At 49.3% G+C, this 22,325-nt stretch overlaps 1 protein-coding gene across 2 annotated transcripts in view; it reads right to left on the bottom strand.

The window, feature by feature from the left end:
• LOC144821270 (uncharacterized) overlaps positions 1 to 22,325 on the bottom strand; it is a 715,860-nt gene that overhangs the window by 183,266 nt on the left and 510,269 nt on the right. Inside the window, exons 5-6 of one of the 2 annotated variants that reach the window (XM_078678100.1) lie at positions 10,846 to 10,935; positions 4,830 to 4,857 (exon numbers count right to left, since the gene is read on the bottom strand). In XM_078678100.1, coding sequence (XP_078534226.1) covers positions 4,830 to 4,857; positions 10,846 to 10,935 — 118 coding nt within the window. The remainder of the gene's footprint in view (positions 1 to 4,829; positions 4,858 to 10,845; positions 10,936 to 22,325) is intronic. The other variant, XM_078678101.1, reaches the window with a different exon arrangement.

The following is a 22,325-nucleotide window of genomic DNA, read 5'->3' on the forward strand; positions in this document are numbered from 1 at the left end:
TGATACTGGATCAGTCGTGATTCAATCTATTTGCGCTGCTCTTTCAGTCATGCCACTTAATTTTGTTCTGTAGGAACATCTAATTGGATAGGTACTAAAAACAATTTTCTTGCCAATGTAACGATTTGTAATTGTTTTTCCATTCTAAAAATATGTACAGTTTGTGGAGTGTATAAAAGGGAATGCACTTTTAGATTCAATCTACCACATTTCCTCCTGCCTCTTCAAGAGATAACTCATATGGGAGATCTTAGGAAAGACCTTGACAGGAAAACAGGCGACCGCACCCAGTCAACACAGATACCCAATTTCAAGCACGTCTTTTCAACGTTCTGCAGATTGTGTTTGCAAGATAAATTAGTGAAACTTTGAGCTATTAGAATTGCAAATGCTAATGTTTGTTATTTTATTTGTTTGGTTAAAAAATATACCAACAGTAGCATAAGTACTAAAATATATTCCATGAAGCAAGGAAAGGGTGCAGTAGCACAGGCTGTTACTAGGTGTCCCTGTGGAGTTGTAAAGGGACTTCTATTAGCCACATAAGTTATTGAACCCTTGATGCAATTTTAAAGAGAAAGGTTGCAGCTCAGCATACGTTTCCATTTATTTTTATTGGAAGTACGATTTTTGTTAGCTTGCGTTTTATAATGCACCATTGCTGTTTATTTAACACCTTGACCGCGGCGGTAATTCCGCCGCGGCGCTGGGGGGGAGGAGGAGCCGCACGGCGCTGCGATTCTGGTGACGGAACCACTCCGTCACCAGCCACGGGTGGGCTGTGCTAATGACAGAGTGGTTCCGTCACGGCCCCGCCGGCCTAATAGAACTCGCCACACAGGCGCGGAGGCCGGCCCGTGACGGAACCACTCCGTCATTAGCACAGCCCACCCGTGGCTGGTGACGGAGTGGTTCCGTCACCAGCACTCAAGGAGTTAAATGGTGTCTTTTTAAAATGCAAGCTAGCAAAAATCGAATTTCAAATAAAAAACAAATGGAAACGTATGCCTAGCTGCAATTTTTCTATTTATAATTACATTAAAGGTGCAGTACTTTATGTGACTAATAGAGGTCCCTTTAAAACTCCACAGGGGCACCTATTAACAGCCTGTGGTACTGCACTCTTTCCATGCTTACAGGATTTTTTTTTAATACTTATACTACTGCTGGAATATTTGTTAACAAAGCAAAACAAAAATTTGCATTAGCAACGCCAATAGCTAAAAGTTTCACTAATTTGAAACCTATTGCATTGCAAATGCTTGTTTAAGAAGGAATTAAGGATGCTCAAATCACCACCATGCAGCAGCAACCTCGTTCAGATGCCTCCTCTACCACCTTGCAGGCGATCATAATAGAATTGAAAACAATCATGGTTTCAGTGCAGGCAGTGGAGCAGGTAACTATGGATGCACATAAGGAATTTAAAGCTATGCATTCCAACCTTGCAACCTTTCAAATTAAACTGGATGCATGAGAACACAGATTGTTGGACATGGAAGAGAAACTCCTTGTGGTCCCATAGCTTGGGGTCCAGCTGTCTGGAACCTTCGGTAAAAAACGATTGAACTTGAACACCACAACAGGAGAGAAAAGTTCAAATTTTTGGTATTCTGAAAAAGGAAGAAGGAGATAACATGCAAAATCTCCTAAAACAATGGATCACACTCCTATTAAGCATTCAGTTTTATTATGCCTTGGCGTTCTAGTGTGCCCATCGAATCCGCACTCAGAGAGCAGTTACTCCTACTGCCACCAGGCCAATTACCCTGTGTTTGTGGCGCCAGAATCAGACCAGACAGATTTTACAGACTGCTAAACAATCAATACACGGGGCAGAAGATTTCCATTTCTGGAATGTCTTGTCAGAAACTAACATCTTCAAGAAAAAGTTCCTGGCTCTATGGCCTTTGATAAAAAAAGAAAGAAATGAGTTACAGTTTACTTGACCCTCATGGGTATCAGGATCTGGATGAGCTGGAAAAATGTTTGGACTTCCTAGAGACCTGGGACACTGACACTGCCTCTCCTATCACACAGAAGAAGGACACTAATCGCCCACACACCTTTGCACTGACAGCTGTGAAAGATAATGGTGATCGGAAGAAAATGCCAGCTATTTCGCTGTCATTACTACAGGCTCACATGCCCACATTGTCTAGTGTGAGGGTTACAAGAATCTAATACTGCTCTATCCAATGTCCTTCATGTTGGAAAGATCTTTGGCAAATTGTTTGAGCCTTTTTTGCTCTCTTAATCATACCTATATGTGTAAAGACTTGATTACAGCCTTAGCTGCCAAGAACCATGTAAAGGGTATTGATCCCATAGTGCTGAAACTTATTGTCAGCTCACTGACCCATGGAATACCATCTGCCATGCTTAAGGAAAAGAATGGTGACACCGCTCCTAAACAAATCATCAATAGCTAGAGAGAGCCTAAATAAACACTCTTCGTTTGCTGGACCAGCATGGCAGCAAAGATAAAGAAGAAAGTTTATTTTATTTATTTATTTCTATATTGTCAGTTATAGCAAACATTTAGACCATAGATGTCAGAGTGCTTGAAAAAAGAAACACACATTTTGAATACAAGCTAAGCAAACGATTCAAAACATAAGCACAAAAGCAAATGCGCAAGTCGTACCAAAGGTCAGAAAAGACTAAAAGTAGGTTGAACATGCAATACAAGATGAAGAAAATGCGTTTTATCCCTTACTCTAATGTTTACATATGACCATTTTCCAATTGAAACACCAGTAGACACTAAAATGTAATTCTTTAACTATTAGCATCCAAATGCCTTTGCGATGGAGATCTTAAACCTTTTTAAAACCACATATTGGCATCGGGAGTTTAAAATTAAGCTCATCCAAGACAGAAGTGATTTTCCCAGGGCAGAACATATCTGTGTCCCCAGTATTTTTCACTCCTCCTCATACTCTGTTGAGCATCTAAATACATTTTGTAAACCAAAAATGCTTCTTTTTATCTATGATTCAGATAGATAACTTACTTCTCAACATGATAGAGTCAACTCAGAGAATACAGAGGTCCTCATCCTTGGATCCTGCAACTCTGCATGGGATAACACCAGGTGGCCTTCGCCCCCGGGAATCCACCCACCCCCACAGACCACGCACGAAACCTCAGCAACAACCTCGACTCCTCCCTCTACATGAACTGCCCAGTCAACACCATCGTCTCCACCAGCTTCAAGTGCCTGCGCATCCTCTGCAAAACTTTCAAGTGGATCCCCCAGACTGCAGCAAGACCTTCATCAACGCACCCATTACCAGTAGACTGGACTACAGCAATGCCCTGTACGCCGGAATCAACAAGACCCTACTACACAGACCCCAGACCATCCAGAACTCCGCTGCCAGACTCATCCTCGGAACAGGAACACCACGCCACAAACACATGAGCCAACACCTGCAAGACCTACACTGCCTCCCCGTCGAGAAAAGGATCACCTTCAAACTCCTCGTCCACGCCTACAAATCCCTCTACAACATCGGACCCAAATACCTCAACAAGAGAGTATCCTTCCATGTACCCAAGAGGAACCTCCGTTCCGTCGACCTGGCACTGGCCACGATCCCCCGATTCAGTAGGAACAGAACGGGCAGGAGAGCTTTCTCCTACATAGCAGCCAAGCCCAGGAGCGCTTTCCCCGTGAACATCAGATGCTCGTAAACTCTGCACACCTTCAGGAAGAACCTCAAGACCTTGTTTTTTGACTGGTCCGGAGCTGCCCCCCGCCCCCAGTGCCTTGAGACCATCACGGGTGAGTAGTGCGCTTTATAATCCCCTGATTGATTGATTGATTGATTGATTGATTGACTATGGTGTGTAGGTTCAAGCTTGATCATCCTTCCACCTCTTACTGTTGAAAGATTGTAGTTGGAGTCGTAGATCATTTCAAAATGAACTTTGGTGATGCTTTTTGTGGTGGACTTGTGGAATATTAAGTGGTGCACCTCCAGGGTTTGCAAAACACTTCAGTGCAGTCCACCTTCACAAAATGAATTGTGTCTTCCATCTAATACAATCAATTCACTTACTGCTTGTCAATACAAGATTAACTTTAAGTTATCGACCTTGGTTTATAGAGGCTTTTCAGGGCATGGCTCCCTCAAATCTCAGGCAACATCTCTCAAGGTACTGACCACGAAGTACTTTCCTTATCTTCATAAAATGGAAATTGCTTGGAGGCCAGAGATTCTCTGTACTTGGAACGGGATTCTGGAATAAACTTTCTTTTAATACATTGAGAAAACAAGCCTTAATAGCCTCTCAAAGTCGTTTCAAAGATGACTTTTGTGTTAATCAGCTGTATCCACACCATTTCATCTATGATTTAAGTTGTTATTGTTTATTGGAAATCTCTTGGAGGCCAAAGATGATCTGTACCTGGACCGGGATTCTGGAATAAACTTTATCATACACGGAGGAAACAAGTCTTAATAGCCCCCTGAAAGTCGGCTAAAAGATGGCATTTGTGTTGATCAGCTGTATCTACAGCATTTCATCTATGATTCACGTTGTTTTTGTTTATTAGCGTTTGTTGTAGAGTCTTTTGCTAATTTCTAAAGTGCTCCCATGCCCTTGGGCCATATTCACTCAACTGAAAAATTCAATGATTAATCCACATTTTTTCTGCATCTGGCAGTGACTAGACATAGGTATGTCCAGAAAGATTGCGGTATAAACAAAGTTAAATTAAAAAAAAAAAAATAAGTATCATGCTATACTAGAGTTAAGACATTTACAAGCACCCTGAGCCTTGGGCATTTAAACAATATTAGAATGTAAATATAACTTACACTTCTTTGGAACCTTTGCATATGAGACCTGTAGAAAGGAAATATGAAATATACATTAAATTTAAGACACATTATGTGGTATATATAAAATTGTAGAATCACAACACTATCAATGAGTATAATTGCACTGTAGTTCCAGTGAGTGTACCTATTTAGTTGTAGACAAATATTCATATTCAAGGAGTTTCAGGGAGGCAGCTTTATGACCTCCAACCAGGTGTACAGTCTACCCGAATTAGAAACTATAATAAGAGGAGAGTCAAGCGATACGTTCATTTCATAGCACCATCACCAAAAACTTTGGGCCATATGTATCAACATACCCTTTTGCGATTCCTAAATAGCGATTTTTAAGGAATCGCTATTTAGAAATCGCAAAATGGTATGTATGAAGAAATTCGCTATTTCTTAGCGATTCCTTAAAATTCCCTAATTTCCCATTTATTTCTATGGGCCAGGAGTCCCATAGGAATGAATGTGAAATTATTCTCAATTTGCGATTCGCAATTTGCTAATCGCAAATTGAGAATATTTTCAAGGGTGCAGGGGTGTCTCAAGAAAACCCTGCTGCACCCCTGAAAATGACATGTGTGGGCATATGGCGCACATACATGCCCTAAGGGCATGTATGAGCATCACATGGCACCTTTGGATTTTTAATAAAATGCTTTTTTAAAAGAATTCGCAACTTACCACCGACTAGAAGTTGGTGGTAATTTGCGATTCCTTATGGGCATTTTGGAAATTTTATTTCCTTGATACATTGCATTTAAGGAATTGCAAAATATGCGATTCCTTAAATGCAATCGCAAAATAAGGAATGGCAAATTTTGCGATTCCTTATTTTGCAGCCAAATTGTGTCATACATACCATTTAGCTAAAATGGGTTCGCAAACGCCGAAATTCGCATTTCGGCGTTTGCGAACCCATTTGGCTTTGATACATATGGCCCTTAGTATCTCTTATGTTCCGTTGCATTTCAAGGGGTATATTTGTAAGTGGATCCTTTTGTATGTGGATTCTTATATGGAGATCCTAAGCATCACTAAAGTTAGGTTCCAGAGTGATGTGACGATCATTTTGGGTAAACAGAGTGGCTGCATATGTGATATGATTACATTTCCTTGGGTAATATAGAGATAGGTGAAAGCGGGTTTGTTTTTAGTTATCAGCCAAAAAAGCAAAAGGACAACAGTGCACTGTTTTCCCACTAAGGGAGTTGAACTCTTTTCAATGTTGGAGGCAAACAGCACTCTGGGCCCATTCCATAGCGCTTGTGACGTCACAGGCAGGGGTTTTCGAAGCTTACATTCCGCTGACTTTGATCTCTTAGACAGGGAATGCTGCATTGTATCAGAACATGTTTGGGACGTCACAAATGGTCAGTGGAATGTAAAGCCTCAGTAGTTTCTTCATGTGACATTATATATTGACAAGTACATTTTAGCGGAGTCATGGCAACGTTTACGAGACAAATACAGTTTATGGTTGAAAAATTTAAATAGGAATCTCTGCGCCATGTGCAGAAAATATTAATTACGAGCAAAAGTGGGCGTCAATAAATCTGTGTTTGTACTCTTCCTTCTACTGTAATAACGTGCACGTTTGCGTTTGGCTACCTTATGTATCCTTTCCCTTCAACACAATGCAATCTATGTACATTTAATCATGTTGAATGTTGCTCTTGTCAACTATGTGGTTGCGGGGAGGAAGTTTGTTATGGATGGGGAACAGATGCTGTTGTTGGGTAATTTTGCTGTATTAAGGCTGGTAAGAAAGTGAATAAAGACATTTTTTATAGACAGCCTGCATTTCATCAGGGGCGGCTCTAGGCTCATGGAGGCCCTGGGCAGGTAGCGTAGGTAGGGGGCCCCGGAACAGGGGGTCCGGGCGGGGTGGAGCCAGCTTCCGGGGCTCCCTACCTGGTCATCTAACGCCTTTTGTGGACGTTTTATTAAAACATCTTCCTGGGGGCGTGGCTAGCAGCCGATGATGGCGGTAGCATAGAAGGCGAGCTCCGCGGTTGAAGCGGCCTCCACGACGATCCGACCACTGATCCGTAACACAACAATCTCCTGCGGGAAGGTACCGACGCCCAGGACCGGGCGGCACAAACAGAGGCAAGCGGAACATAAATCCGAAGACGGGAAGTGAAGTTCAGAGTGCAGCCCGCGCGGGCCGCTAAGAAGGTTTGAAGCCGGGGAGTTGCCTGACGCGGTGAGCGGACAGGAAGTGCTATAAGCAGGGCGAGATAGCACCGGAAGCGCCCACCCGAGGACGAGCTCGAGGCGACAGGGAAATCTGCGGTCCAGCTTTAACACCGGACTTAAGGCGCTTGTCGGGAGCGCACCCAGACAGCGTACGGAGGCGGACAACCCCGCAACCTCCGGGGCCGGAGCCGCCATCTTGGACGCGGAGCACGGAAGAGCCCGGGGTGGGTGACAGCGAGAGACCCGCACCAGCCTGCATGGGACCCGATAGTACCGACGGAAGACAGCGGAAGTCATCGCACAGACCATTAAATACCCGGTAAGAGAGGGCACAGATCCCGGGTCACCCATCGGGCAGGGGTGCAATTGAAGGTGGTGGCAAGCCGGCGCCTACCCAGACTCAGTCACCGCAACATAGGTGCTGCCTCCCGAGCACGGACCCATCTTCTCGGGGCCCCGCACCCCATCAGGTACGGCGGTATTAAATGGTGCCACAGACTCCCGCGCCGGGGCGTGGGTACACGCATCTCGACGCTTCTACTCTGCTATAGGGCGATGTGCATGGCAGACGACGGGGCCCCCGCGCACGGCGTTTGAAGAGCGCCGCACACGCATCTCCAGAGACAGACTCATTGGTGCCTTCCTGCTGTGACCAGAGTGCCACCGGCATAGAAACGGCAACAACCGCAGGCGGCGCCCGCCATTGCTGCTCAGGAAGGGACGCGGCGGGGTCGATATCAGGGGGCTGCCTCGCACCAGTTATCATCACCGCAAACACCGCGCACCGGGAAAACGTGGTTAAGGGGACACAGCGGAACGTCAGGCGACACAATTACGCTCTGTAGACTGAGAATTGGCGGCTAACTGGGAGAGGCAGAAGGCAAGGATCACACCCACCAGTGGCTTGGTAGCAAGAAGGGGGGCAAATTCAGTCGACCAGCGGACATTGTGATTGGCCGACCCACTACACAGAGCTGAAGGCCTCCACAGGGGTTGCTCCCCGACAGACTCAACACCACTGGAGACATTATCCGCAACGGGCAGCCTCTGCGGGACGTGACGGACGTGACCGCCAGGATGGCCGGTAAGGGGCCGACAGGCGGAGCCGCACAATCCCGTCTTGAAAGATACGCCTATGATAAAAATACTTCCTCCCCACCAGACGCGAAAATGCAGGCGGGCAAAGCCGCGGACACGGCGGGAGGCAAGAAAGTGACCTTGGACGATGTGATGCGGGCCCTCACCCAGGTGCAGGCAACAGTGGGATCGATCTCAGCGGAAATTACACTAATACGTGCAGACTTCCATAAAATGACGGAAAAAGTGAACACAATGGAAATAGTGACCAAATCGTTGGTGGAAGATGTTTCAGGACTGCAAATAAGTATGGAACGGATCTCGAAGGAAAACAAGGAATTGCGTGACAAGCTGGATGACCAGGAGGGGTGCTCGAGACGGAATAACATCCGCATAATAGGGGTTCCGGAATCGGAAGACACGAGAGCGATGGACCTATACGTAGAAGAACTGATCAAACAAAGCCTCCAGCCTAAGGGTCTCTCCGACTTCTTCACAGTGGAAAGGGCGCACCGAGTCCCCGGGGGACGCCCGAAAACAGACGCTAACCCAAGGCCAATCATAGCTCGGCTCTTCAATTTCAGGGACAGGGATGCGATCCTACAAGCAGCAAGGAACTCACCCCCCATTAGAATCCAGAACTCCATACTGGCATTCTTTCCGGACTATACGGCAGAGGTCGCACGGAGGAGGAGAACCTTTTTTGAAGTGAAAAAAGAACTTAGGGCAAGAGAGATTCTCTACTCAATGCTCTTTCCAGCCAAGCTGAGAATAGTGGCAGACAACAAAACGTGGTTTTTCGACAATCCGGAGGCGACTCAGGAATGGCTGGAGGGTTGGAGACCAGCAGGCCAACCTCGTCGCTCTAACAGGCCGAACAAGCACCGCACTAACGGATCAAGTCCGGGCTCCCAGTCGTCCGGAGGAGAAGCAGAACTACACTCACCTCTGAACGACATACCAGAAACGGAAGATAACGGAGAACAATGACTTCCTGATGTTGCCTTCTAGGCCAAAAGTAACGCTGACCTGATGTGCCGCCATGGACACTGGGCAGAGGTCCTCCGTGGCCGAGGAGGGGGGCCGCCGACTCCGGAGAGTCCTTCACCCCAGCGAGCAAGTACTGTGTTTTGGGTTGGGATCAGGCACTCTGCTGAGTTGGGGGGGCGGGCAGTTCCAAGTCCGTTTAGCAGGGGGGCAGGGAGGGGGGGTGTTGGGGGTTGGGTGGTTTTGCACTTGATGGAATGTTTCACTGGTCAAGAATGGAATTACATGGCACACGCGCATAGTATGGCGGCAATCTGGCAACTCAATAGAACTCAATCAATACGACACACTGGTACTTACAAACACAGACGCTATGGCACGCACCACACGAGCTGACGCAGAGAGGGGGGACTCTATAATAGGGCAGGTGACACCGTTGAGCCTCATGACATGGAATGTGAGGGGCCTGGGGGACAAGGTCAAACGAGGATTAGTATTGCAGAGTATACGGAGATTGAGTCCAGCCCTGGTCCTACTACAAGAAACGCACTTAACAGGCACAGCAACACAGGCCCTAGACAGGAAAGGCTACCGTATGATCGTCCACTCAGAATTCACTAGGGGGTCACGTGGTACAGGGATTCTAATGCACCACTCCTCAAGATTCATAGTCCAGTCCACAAAAATAGACACGCAGGGACGCTTTGCAGCGACACATGGACAGTGGGAAGGGAGACCGCTAAATGTGGAAAAAAACAAAAAGAAAAAAAAACAAACACCTTCCTGAGTCAGGAAGGTGTTTTAAAAAACGTCCAGAAAAGGCGTTAGATGACCAGTACCTGCGGCTGCTCTTACCCTTCCGAATTCGTCTCAGAACAATAAAATTTAGGAGGAGTAGGGTATTGTGACACATGACGTGAGGGACTGGCAAAGATGGCTGCAGTGCCAGGGCCATGACAGGGGCCCCGTACCCACAGCCCCCACACAGAGAAAGAATTGGTGGCTCTTTGCCCGGAAACATTAATATCGATACCATATCGAATATGGTGCCTTACCTAGTGCACCAGCAGTTCTCTGGCTGGAGGATTCCCCATCTTTAGGATTCCCTTGGGTGTGAAGTTCAGGATTGCTCCTTCTTGTGACGCTACGAAAGCCTGCTGAGCCGCCTTTCTCTTTCGTTTAGAATAACCAGATTTGTGTACTCGAAATCTCTTAATTTTGTTTGCAATGGGTATGCGAATGTCGTGTGCCTCCTATCCCACCAGATATTAACTATGACTATTGCTCTAACACCAGTACTTTATAAAAAACAGAGATAAACTTGTAAGGCGACTCGCCCGCCAGGAGAAGAAAAGGTTATAGTTGCTTTCGCGCAAGAGAAACAGGAAATGAAAGGATGGCAGTGGCCGTGGCTTATATATGCCTGTACCAGCGGGCCAGCAGTGGGTAGGGAAAAAAAGAAGCCAATCAGGAACCAGGAGGAACACAGGCGCGGAGGCCAGTGAAGAGGGGGAGGGGGGTCAGGGTGTTTGGAAGTGGAACAGAGCCGGAGGCAGTCAAATCCCTGCCACTGGGGCCACCATGCAAATATGTATCCATCCTCAGAGAATTATTATATTAAGGATATATATTGGTGTGGTGGCCCCTGGGATTTGGTGGCCCTGTGCAGGTGCACAGCTTGCACATGCCGAAAGCAGCCCCTGATTTCATGTACTTGACTGTTGAATAAACAATGGCGTACCTTTTTTCTTCAGAAACAGAACAGTGAGGATTACAATCAGGAGAAAGACACAGACGGCAGCAATCCCAATAATGATATTTGTAAATGTCTCTGTAAGAAATATTAACAAATTAATTAAATTACTTGCGTAAGAACAGTAAACAAAAGTGAAAATCAAAAAATGGACTAAAATAGAGCGTATTTTAAAAATTAACAATTCCACATCATTTACTGACTGCTCAGCCAGATATGTATGTTCTGCTAGCCTCCCTAAGATGGCTGGATCACACTGATTACGTTCATAAAACTTTCCAGCTCACAAAGGCTACATGGACTATTTTGCCCATAGTTGGATGATCTCTATCTTGAAAAGGCATGGATACTTCACTCTCACTCATGCATTCCAAGGGAGGCAGTGGAGAGGAAGGCTCCTCTCTCAGCTCTAAATAAGATATGTCAAGAGTCCAATTGTAAGCAAGTGAAGATTTCTCCATTTTCCATTTTCAACAAAGAGATACAAAGAGATACTTAACATGTCAAGGATAAAACTGGTGTAAAGATAGAATAACTCCAGAATAATCAATTGCAACACTTACAGTTTCCTCCTAACTTCACTCATACTTTTGCAACTGAGTTCCCTCTACACTTTTACAGACACTTTTACAGACACTGAATTTTCATGAAATGAATGCTGCTGGCATCACTAAGGGAGGTCTCTCTCATGATGAACCAGACATGAGCCCTAAACATAAATAACAATCTCCTGTCTCATGTAAGGGTCACTGACGCTTATGTTTCTGTCTTATCTAGAGGTACTTCATCCAGCGCCACTATTTGAAATACCACCTGAGCAGTACACCCGCTGGTGAGTATGAAATTGTCAGGGATGCACTACTTAGGGTTTGCTGGGATTGTCATGTGGACAGCAACAGCCCAAGACAGAAATAAGTCACCCTTGCTCTGTGAACAAACTCCCAGAACATGTGGGACATTCCATGTTTCAAGACCTGGGGTGTTAAGAAGGTCCCTGGGTTGGAAGGAGGGCCGCTACCCTTAAAGGGCCCCCATTCATGCTAAGGCCTATGGTCTTCTGTGAGACATCAGTACTCACAAAAGGGTAACCGGATGGTGTATCTACACTATAAAATGATTATTGTCTGTGAAGGTGAGGTACACAAGTGTTAAGACGAGAACCCTCACTAACCTGAAGGTGACATGCTTCATCAATTGGTTCTCTCTTGAACACTGGGACCGCAAGGCACCCAGTATGGGCCACAACTCTCCCAAAGGAGAGGAGCATGAGGTGTTTTAAGTCATCCAATGTAGGTAGAGTGAGGGGCAGAGGGCAAAAAAATGGGAAAAGTGATTCAAAACTATCTCCTGGATGAAGAAGTCAATCCTTTATTAGTGTCCCCAGTGGATAGATTAAAAAACAGCTAAGTGAGAATAGGCATATGGATGGTTCCTATTAGTATCTGGTCAAATCTCAAGGCAGTCTCAAGGGCACCTCACCAAATTCGGCAGGAGGGCTCTACAAATTTGTTGTTAGGCCACTTTTCAGTACCACTGCCGCCTACGTTGTGATACAAACCTACATTGATACTCCTGGCAGCTGGTTTTCCCACAAAAGCCCACAATCCTCCTTCAAAGTCTGTACTGAAGTCAACAAGTGTGCCACATAAAAGGGCTTTCGGGATTCTCCTCTCCACTCATGGATCTTCTGGTGCCCCCTCAGTATAACATTGTGAGATTAGACAAACTAAAAAAGACAGGAGGTGGTATAGCATGCATTCATCGATTGGATTTAGAGGTCAGCCAAATACAATCTGACCCACTCGAATCCTGTGAATACTTAGGTCTCAATATAAGATCGACAGACAATCAAAGGTGCAACCTGCGTGCGCTTTACCACCCACCAGGAAATAATGCTACATTCATAGACCAGTTAATGGGGATCACCACGGCTAACTCTAATGCTCACTCCAATAACACATTCCTAGGTGATTTTGATTTACACTGGGATGATAATAATGACAAACAGGTCAATGCTATTAAAGACTTTTTAAATGAGCTAAACCTCATCCAAGCCTGCTCACAGCCAACCCGCTCGAAAGGAGCAACATTGGACTGGATAATATCAAGAAACAAGGATACTTCAATCCACTCAATTGTACCATGCGACTGGTTGGATCACCACGCCATAACCTCCCTGATACACACATTGAAAAAGAACAAATCCACGCAGCCCATCAAACTCAAGAAGTGGACCCGGGACATCAAAGACACTAATATTGATCTACTAGTAGAAAGATGTGAAAAGAACCTAAATCCGCCTACGAACTTGCAGAATGCGAACGATCTAACGGATCACTACACTACGTCAGTAACGAATTTAGTCAACTCCACCATGCCACTAAAACTGAAAAGGGTCACAGAGAAGAATACAAATCCCTGGATCAATGGGACACTGAATTATGATAGGTGAAAACTAAGATTTGCTGAAAGAAAATGGAGACAGCACCCATCATCCCCCGAGCTGAAATTCCTCAGAAAAATCAGAAACGAGTACAACAAAAAGATCCTTAATTCAAAAAAGGAATTTATTAGATCGGAACTGGATAACGCCAAAAACAGACCACAAAAACTATTCGAGATCTTAAAGCAACAATCCAATAGGTTGGCCAAATCTGTTCATGCAACTACTTAAAACCCAACTGAGTTGTGAAGAATTCTCAACATTCTTCACGGACAAGGCCAACACACTTGGAAGAGAGCTCAGGATGGCACCCGACAACCTTCCCAACCAACTACCCACTCTGAACAATGCCACCACGACAATGAAAAGTGAAGGGACAAAAAACAAGCTATATGACCAGAATACCATCGCCAGAACGCTCTCGGATAATCAAACCTAATAACCACTATAATGACCCTCTACCCTCTAAATGCCTTAAGAAAATCAGCCATATCGTCATCCCGGTATGGACAAAAATAATAAATGCCTCTCTTTCTCAAGGGATCCTTCCAGAATACCTGAAAACAGGTCAAGTGATCCCCATCATCAAAAAACCTACAGTAGACCTGGCAGAACCTAATAACTTCCGCCCAGTAACCAATATTCCAGTACTTGCCAAATTAATCGAGAAATGTGTGCAAAATCAACTGAGCCATCACATAACCAATTTCAAGGTGCTGGACGACTGTCAGTCGGGATTCAGAACAGGCCAAAGCACGGAAACAGCGATCCTACATATTGTGGATGATGCGCTACGGGCCATAGATCAAAATAGAACATGTCTACTAGTCCTTCTTGACCAGTCATCAGCATTTGACATGTAAATCATGAAAAATTACTAGCCAGGCTTCATGACAGGATCGGTTTGTCTGGAAATGTGCTGAAATGGTTTGAATCCTTCCTTCAGAATAGAACGCAAAGATTCCCGGTCAACCAGACGCTATCCCCAACATGCCCAAATTCAATTGGAGTCCCTCAAGTATCGACACTATCTCCATCACTTTTCAACCTGTATGTCGAAACCCTTACAGAAATTCTCCGAGAGGCTAACATATCCTACCACATGTACGCGGACGACACACAGATTTACATCAAGATCGCGTCTCTGGAGGACATCAAGTTATTGAACGAGGCTTTAAAAGTATCATTACATTGGTTAACTAGGAACCATCTGAAGCTAAATGCACAAAAAACAGAATTCCTACTAATCTCACCACCAAAGAACTACACAGAAGTGAAGGAATGGAACAAACTGATCACAGCACTAAACTGCACCCCTACTCTAGTGGATTCGGCAAAATCGCTAGGAATCACGCTGGATAAAAACCAAGACATGAAAGCCCACATCAAATCAATGGCAAAAAGTGCCCGATTTCACTTGAACTACATTAGAAAAGTGAAACCTTTCATTTCTACGGCAGACCTCAAATTGGCAGTCCAATCCTTAGTTATCTCAAGGATTGAATATGGATGCACAAGCTTAGCAGGTCTATCAAAAATTTCCACAGCTCCACTACAAGCATGTCTCAACGCGGCCACAAGACTCATCACCGGATCAAGGAAATTCGACCATATCCACCTATACCTGAAAGCGTTAAACTGGTTACCTTACGAAGCCAAAATTCAATTTAAAATGGCATGTATTACCCACAAAGCGCTACACTACAAAACAACAAGATTTTTAGCCCAGAAAATTAAGCTGTCAGGGGGAAGCAGACCTGCCATGAGTGCCAAGGAGCTGTTGCTGAGACCACCCATTTTCCGGAAGAAGAAAACATATGATAGAGCATTCTTCGGAGCAGCCTCCAGAATCATGGAACTCACTCCCTCCAAACATTAGGAAATTTCCAAACACGGCAACATTCAAAAGGGAAGCGAAGATCTTCCTAATGAGTAAATTCCTGCCTTAGGCAAGACAGTGCATCACTAACACCATGATATTGATATGTCCAAAAAGATCAACAATGTTAAGTAAAGATAAAAGTTACCAGTTGTACTGGGGATAACATTCCACGATAACTCGATAACTATACTACTTGAGGGCGTGGCTACAGCGCCGACCGGGATGGCTGCGTGAGCGAGTTGCTCCGCGCCATGCCCCGTCTCTTCTCCTGTTGACCGTCGCCCCGAGCTGCCTGGCGGCGGGATTCGTGGTCCAGGGGGCTGGTGACCGGTGGAGGAGCGTTTGGCTCCGTCGGGACCCTGGCCGGTGGCTGCGGGCGGACCTGGTGCTCGGCGCGCTTGCCGAGCGGACGAAGCCAAGATGGCGGCGCCGACTCCCTGAAAGCTCCGGGAGCAGAGCGGTGTGGCGCACTGGGGCGGTTATAGGCTCCGGAGGAGCACTTGAGCAGCTGTGTGCAGAGCGGGGGCCCATCGGAGCGGACCCTGCGCCGCAGGGGAGACCGGCGGAGCATTGCCGGTGTATGTGGCGTGTGTGGCGCCCCTCCCCCACCTGCTACTGGGACGGCAGAGGAGCGGAGCCTGCACTTGCGCTGGGCCAGCGAGGGCACTGCTGACCTAGGAGGCCGCCCACACACTGGTCGACACACCATAAGGGCCGACGGGTCATAGGAGTGGTCAACTGGCCGGTGGGGAGCTGGGGGGGGCGGCCGCCCACGGCGCCTCGACATCCCGTGGCCCGGTGGATTGGAGGTGGCTGTCGGCCCGATCAGAGGCGGGGGTCCCGCCCGCTGGGCGGTGAGGACGCGCCGAGCCGGTGGCGTGGTGCTGGGCCCTACGGCGCGTAGTGTCACGAGGGGGCCGGTGTAGCCCGGGGCCTCGCCAGATTCGCTGTCCGCCCCTTTCGTGGACTCTGCTCCCCTTAGCCCTGGTGGTCTGTGGGTGTTTCCTGAGTGGCTGCGGGACACCGTGGAGCGCACTTCCAGCCGGGATCTGATCGGAGGACTGTGCGTGGGGTGCAGTTGACGCCGCGAACCCCCGCTTGTCCTGAAGATTGGTGCGCTTGAGGGGGTGCTCAGCTGGGTTATTCTGGTGGGCCTCGCCTTTGTCCGGAGGGGCTGCTCGTGTGGCCGAGTAATTGCATCCAAGATGGCCGCACAGGGGAATGGCGACGCCGAGCCATCTGGACTGGGGAGCCGGAGGCAGGAGGACGTGGCTGGCGGCTTCCAGACGGAGTCCTCGCCGCAAGAACAGAGGCTCAACCTCCGCCTTGATGCAATCTTGGCCGCGATCACCGCTACGAAGGAGGAGCTGCGCCAGGATATTGCGCAGGTGGCGTCCGGGCTCGGCCTGTTGCGGGCGGACCACGCCAAGCTTTCGGACCGGGTGAAATCCAATGAACAACTGCTCCAGGAACTGAAACCGGCGGTGGTCACGGCGGAGCATAAACTCGATGACGTTGTCCATCGACTGGCGACCTTGGAGCGTAGGGTGGAGGACGCGGAAGGCCGCAACCGCCGGAACAACGTGAGGGTGGTGGGGCTTCCGGAGAAGATTGAGAAGGATGATGCAGTGGCCTATTTGGAAGACTGGTTCCGCACTGTGGTGGCGCCTGAGGGCCTTTCCCCCTTCTTCTCCCTGGAAAGAGCACATAGGGTACCCGCGAAGCCTCCCTTGGAGGGCCGACCGCCTCGGCCGATGGTGGCCAGACTGCTGCACTATAAGGATCGGGATCTGCTGATCCAGAAGGCGAGAGATCGTGGGCCCTTCCAGGTGGACAACAGCAAGGTGACAATCTTTCCGGACTACACGCAAGAAGTGCAGCGGAACAGGGCTTCTTTCCTGTCGGTGAAAAAGGAGCTGAGAGAGGAGGGGATTCAATATTCCTTGCTTTTTCCAGCCAAGCTGCGGATCGTCGTTGATGGCAAGACTCAATTTTTCCAAACGCCCGATGAAGCTTGGTCCTGGCTGGAACTGTATCGAGCGGGGACGGATCGGGCGCACAGGCCAGCCAGAGATCGGGAACAGCCGGTCAGGGTCAGGAAGTCGCAGCGCATCCGCTCCCGGAATCGACGCCAACGGGCCGAGCGAGAGGCGCAAATGCTGGCCGATAGACGGAGTGCGTTGGAGGCCACAGCGAGCATAACGGGGTCGCAGCAAGAGGACGCCTCCAGGGGTTCGGCTTCGGAGAGTGAAGGTTTGAAGACTGGTGATGAGGACTCGGAGGTGGGGGGAGCGCAGGGGCCGGAGGTTACTCCACAGACATCCAATGGTATCTTTAATGGATGAGGCTTGTGGCGGCTGGACTTTGGCATGGCCTGGACGCTCCTGACTTCTATTGGACTGCCAGGTATGGGGCCGCATTGGCAGCACGGGGCTATGGGCGCGGGGTGGTTGCTCTGTCGTCCTGGTTCGGGGCTCCATAGTCCCCATCAGACCCTTAAGGTCTTCTGTGGTGTCGACCACAGATTAGTGTGATGTGTGGGGTGTTTGAGGTTTGGAACGGGGCTGAAGCTGGGTTACTAGGCCCTGTCCTGGGGAAGGGGAGGGTGGGTGTTGTAGGGGATGTTTTGAGGGGGTTGTACAATTGCTGCGATGCGGGTTACATTTCTTGGCGTGTGCTACTGTTGGGTTTGATGCTCTATGGGGACGTTACCTAATTTGAAATGTGTCACATGGAATGTCCGGGGTCTTCGTACTATGGTCAAGCGCCACAAGGTGCATGCCTACTTGGTGAGGCGGGGCGTCCAGATAGCGATGCTTCAGGAGACTCACTTGACGCAGCAGGAATGCGGGGCTTTGCAGAGGAGGTGGCGGGGCCAGGTGTTTGGCACGACTTACTCGGCGTTTGCCAGGGGAGTGTTGATCTGGGTCAGAGCAGGCACGCCATTCCAGGTCACGAGTCAGAAAATAGATCCGGAGGGTCGTTATGTAGTGGTGGAGGGACGGCTGTATGGAAGGGAAGTAGTGCTGTGTACCATTTATGCCCCCAACGCTGAGCAGGCCCACTTTTTTGAGAGCTTGTCGCGCTCACTGGCGTGCTACTTGGCAGGCCCTATCCTCCTGGCAGGGGATTTTAACTCTATTACGGATGTGCAGTTGGACAGGTCTCACCCGCCTTTGGTGGACTCCCCAGTGCGCAGACTTGCAACCCGTAGGCGGGACTGGCAGGAAAGATGGGGCTTGGTGGATGTATGGAGGGCGCAGCACCCCGACACTCGGGATTACTCCTATTTCTCGGCGCTGCATGATCTGCATGTTCGTTTGGATTCGGTGCTGTGTTGCGAGTCTTTGGCGAGGGTGGTGCGGCACACTGAGTACTTGTCTAGAACCATCTCGGACCATAACCCGCTGCTGATTTCGGTGCAGTGGCAGTTGGCGAGATCGGCGGTCCCCACATGGCGACTCCGTCCGGAGACGTTGGAGGACCCGGCGTTCTGCGATACGGTCCGTCAAGGCATTGACGACTATTTCGCGGTCAATGCTGGGTCGACGGCGACCAGAGCGAATGAATGGGATGCGATGAAAGTGGTGGTGAGGGGGATATGTATGGGCCGGTTTCTGACTGTGAGGGGAACTGTGCTGTCTGACCTCGCGAAAGCGGAGACGGTGCTGAGAGAGGTGGAACTGCAGCGTCCGGAGAAGCCTGAGCTGCAGGACAGCCTGTTGCGTGCTAAGGAAGCGGTGGCGACTGAGACTGAGAGACTGCGGTGCTATGACTATAAGTTGTATGCGGTGAAAGTGCATGAGGAACGTGATAAGGTGGGCACGCTCCTTGCGAAGTTGGCTGATCCGAACCCTAGGGGTTGTTCGGTGCTGAGTATACGAAAGGGAGATGGGGTGGTGGTTTGCTCGCAGTCCGCGGTCCTGGAGCGCTTTCAATCCTACTACACGGGCCTCTATACCAGCCACCTCGAAGTGGAGGCCGCGGACATTAGCGATTATTTAGATCAGATTCCTCTGCCGGTATTGGATGAGGAGGAAGCCCAGGGTATAGGGGGCCCTGTCACCCTGGCCGAAATTAGAGGGGCGATTAGCCATATGGCGCGGAATAAGACCCCAGGGGTGGATGGGCTGCCGATCGAGTTCTATGCCAAATTTATCGAAGTACTGGCACCCAGGCTGCAGGCTGTATATGCGGAGGCGAAAGAGCTGGGGCGACTGCCTGATTCTATGACGGAGGCGCTGGTTGTGCCCCTGCTGAAACCGGGCAGGGATGCGTTAGATGTCGCTTCTTTTCGTCCGTTGTCTATGTTGACTGTGGATTATAAGATTCTGAGCCGTATCCTGGCCACCCGTCTCTTGCCATTGATGACCTCTTTGGTACATAGGGATCAGGCGGGATTCATCCCCTCCAGGAGTACCTCGATGAATATCCGTCGGCTGATCGGGGTCATTGATAGTGCTGCCTTGTCGGATCCGAGCCCGGTGGTGCTGGCGGTTGATATTGAAAAAGCGTTTGATAGTCTGGAATGGGATTTTTTAGATGGTGTGCTGCTGAAGTTCGGGGTCGGGGAAGGGTTCCGAGGCTGGACAAGAGTGCTCTATTCATCGGCCAAGGCACGGGTGCGGCTAGGGACACTGGTCTCCTCGGTTTATCCGGTATGTAGGGGCACGAGGCAGGGCTGCTCGCTATCCCCTTTGCTCTTTGCTCTGGCGATGGAACCCTTAGCTGCACAGGCAAGGCTGGGAGTTGTTTACGACGGGATTGCGCAGGGACTTGACTCGCATTATATATCGTTGTACGCTGACGACCTATTGCTGTACCTCGCGGACGCTGGAGGGGCTCTGGAAGGCGCGGTGGATATGCTGGGCAGATTTGGGAGGCTGTCAGGCCTCAGGGTGAACTGGACTAAAACTTGTGTGTTTCCGCTGCGGAAGGCCACGCTCTGCCCACAGCTCACGAGGCCTGTGATGTGGGAACCGTCTTGTTTTCTGTACCTAGGGGTACGCATCTACCATGCCACAGCGGACCTCCTTGAGGGGAATGTGGGACGCTGCATTAGGGCGTTGAGAGGTAGTATGGACTTCTGGGCCTCCCTCCCGTTATCTGTATTGGGCCGAGTGGCGCTGTTGAAAATGGTAGCACTCCCGAGACTGCTCTACTATTTTAGAACGTTGCCGGTGTGGATCCCGCAGGGCATCTTTAGGGAGCTGAGGACGATGGTGACTGGTTTTCTCTGGGGCCACGGTCGCAGACGGGTAGCACTGACCACCCTGCTGAGACCCAAGTGTGAGGGAGGGATGGCCGTCCCCGACTACGAGTTATACTATTTGGCGGCGCAGCTCCAGGTCCTGACGCAGAATGTGGCCAGAGAATTCAGGGGGCCCGAGGTTGGCCGGGGGGTCGGCGTTCAGAGGCAGGTCTTGTCGGCTATCGTGATGCAACAGAGACTGGCCAGTAGGGAAGTCACGATGGAGGAGTGGACCCTCAGATTGTGTTGGAACAGATATATGAAAAGGGCTGGGAAGCGCCGGCCGTACGCCCCGGAGATTCCGTTGGGTATGCTCACTGTCTTGCCGCACGGGGGTGATTGGTCCCGATTGTTGGAGTGGGAGGACCTGGGCTTGCAGATGGTAGGTGACCTGTATGTGGATGGGACGTTGGCCCCGTTCCAGACGTTGCAGGAGCAGTTCGGCCTGCCGAATGGTTCCTTCTTGCTGCATGCGGCGGTGGTCGCGGCTCTGCGGAAGCACTGGGGGGGCGGATTGGCTGAACCGGAGGTGTCGGCGGTGTGCCAATATGTGGTGATGGCTGCGGGCACCGTCAAGGCGGTGACCTGCCTCCACAATAGGATGCTGAACGAGGGTCTAGCTCCGTTGGTCGAATTGAAGTCGCGTTGGGAGGCCAGCATCGGTAAGCCTCTTCCGGACTCTGTTTGGGGTCAGGTGCTACACAGGGCCTGGAAAGAGACAAGGAATGCGAGATTCCAACAGGTGCATTATTTTGTGCTCCATAGGGCGTATTTGACCCCGGAGAGGTTACGTCGACACTTCCAGGTGCCTGACGCCATGTGCCCGAGATGTTTGGAGCCCGGGGCAGATTTTGACCACATGCTGTGGGGTTGCCCGAGGTTAGGAGACTACTGGGCCGAGGTGGGGGACCTCTTGAATGCTGTCACGGATCGGGAGGTGGACTTTGACATGGCCGCGTGCCTGCTTCTTTGGTTCCCGCATACCAAAAAGACCAAGGTGACGAGTAAATTCATTGGGTTGGGTCTGATACTGGCGCAGCGAGAACTCACTTGGCATTGGAAGTCTAAAGAGGGGCCGTCTGTACGGAGGTGGAGGAACGAGTTGGTGAAGTGGTCGGGCTGTGAGAGTGTGTCACGGATGCGCCAGGCGACTAGAACGGGTAATGAGAGGAGCTTGGATCTGGCACGGTCATGGGAGATGGTGGTGCAGGCATTGAGGGACCACTTAACTGACGGCGACGAGACTGATCAGTTATGAACAAGGATTCCATGTGACCGCTTGTTCGTTACAACTTCCTGATAGTTGTCACCCTAGAGCAGGAGGGGCTTGGAGATACCCGCGTTAGCAGCAGTTGGGGGGGGGGGTTTAGAGTAGGAGTTGTGGGGTGGGGTGGGTTGCCAGCGACTTCCCGGAACCGGATGGCCCAGGAACATAGTCGTGTTGATTTTGTGATATGACATTGCAGTGACCTGGGATTGGGTGGGGAGGAGGTGGTTGGTTGTGTTGGGATAAACGCAGAAACGAAGTGCTGCACTTGACCCGTGTCCTGCATTGGGCATGCACCGAGGTGCCTCCAGCGAACTGCTTCATTGACGCGCCGCCCAGCCTCCGGGATGTGGGCTAATCGGCTGTGTATTACGTTGCTATAATGCTGCATGATGGGACCCACTGGTACTTGGGTTGGTTTGTTGGTTGTGTTTCTTCCTGATTCTGCAATAAAAATATATTTCAAAAAAAAAAACTATACTACTTGAGACTCGTGGATGTTGAATCCACGAAAAAAGAGACTCGGACTATGTGTATAGGAAATCCCAATACATCTTGTACAGTAAGCAGTTCCAATAACTTTATTGGTTACAAGATAGACATATATAGAAATCATACATATATA

Source organism: Lissotriton helveticus, chromosome 2_2 (assembly GCF_964261635.1).
Source record: "Lissotriton helveticus chromosome 2_2, aLisHel1.1, whole genome shotgun sequence".
NCBI lineage: Eukaryota > Metazoa > Chordata > Amphibia > Caudata > Salamandridae > Lissotriton > Lissotriton helveticus.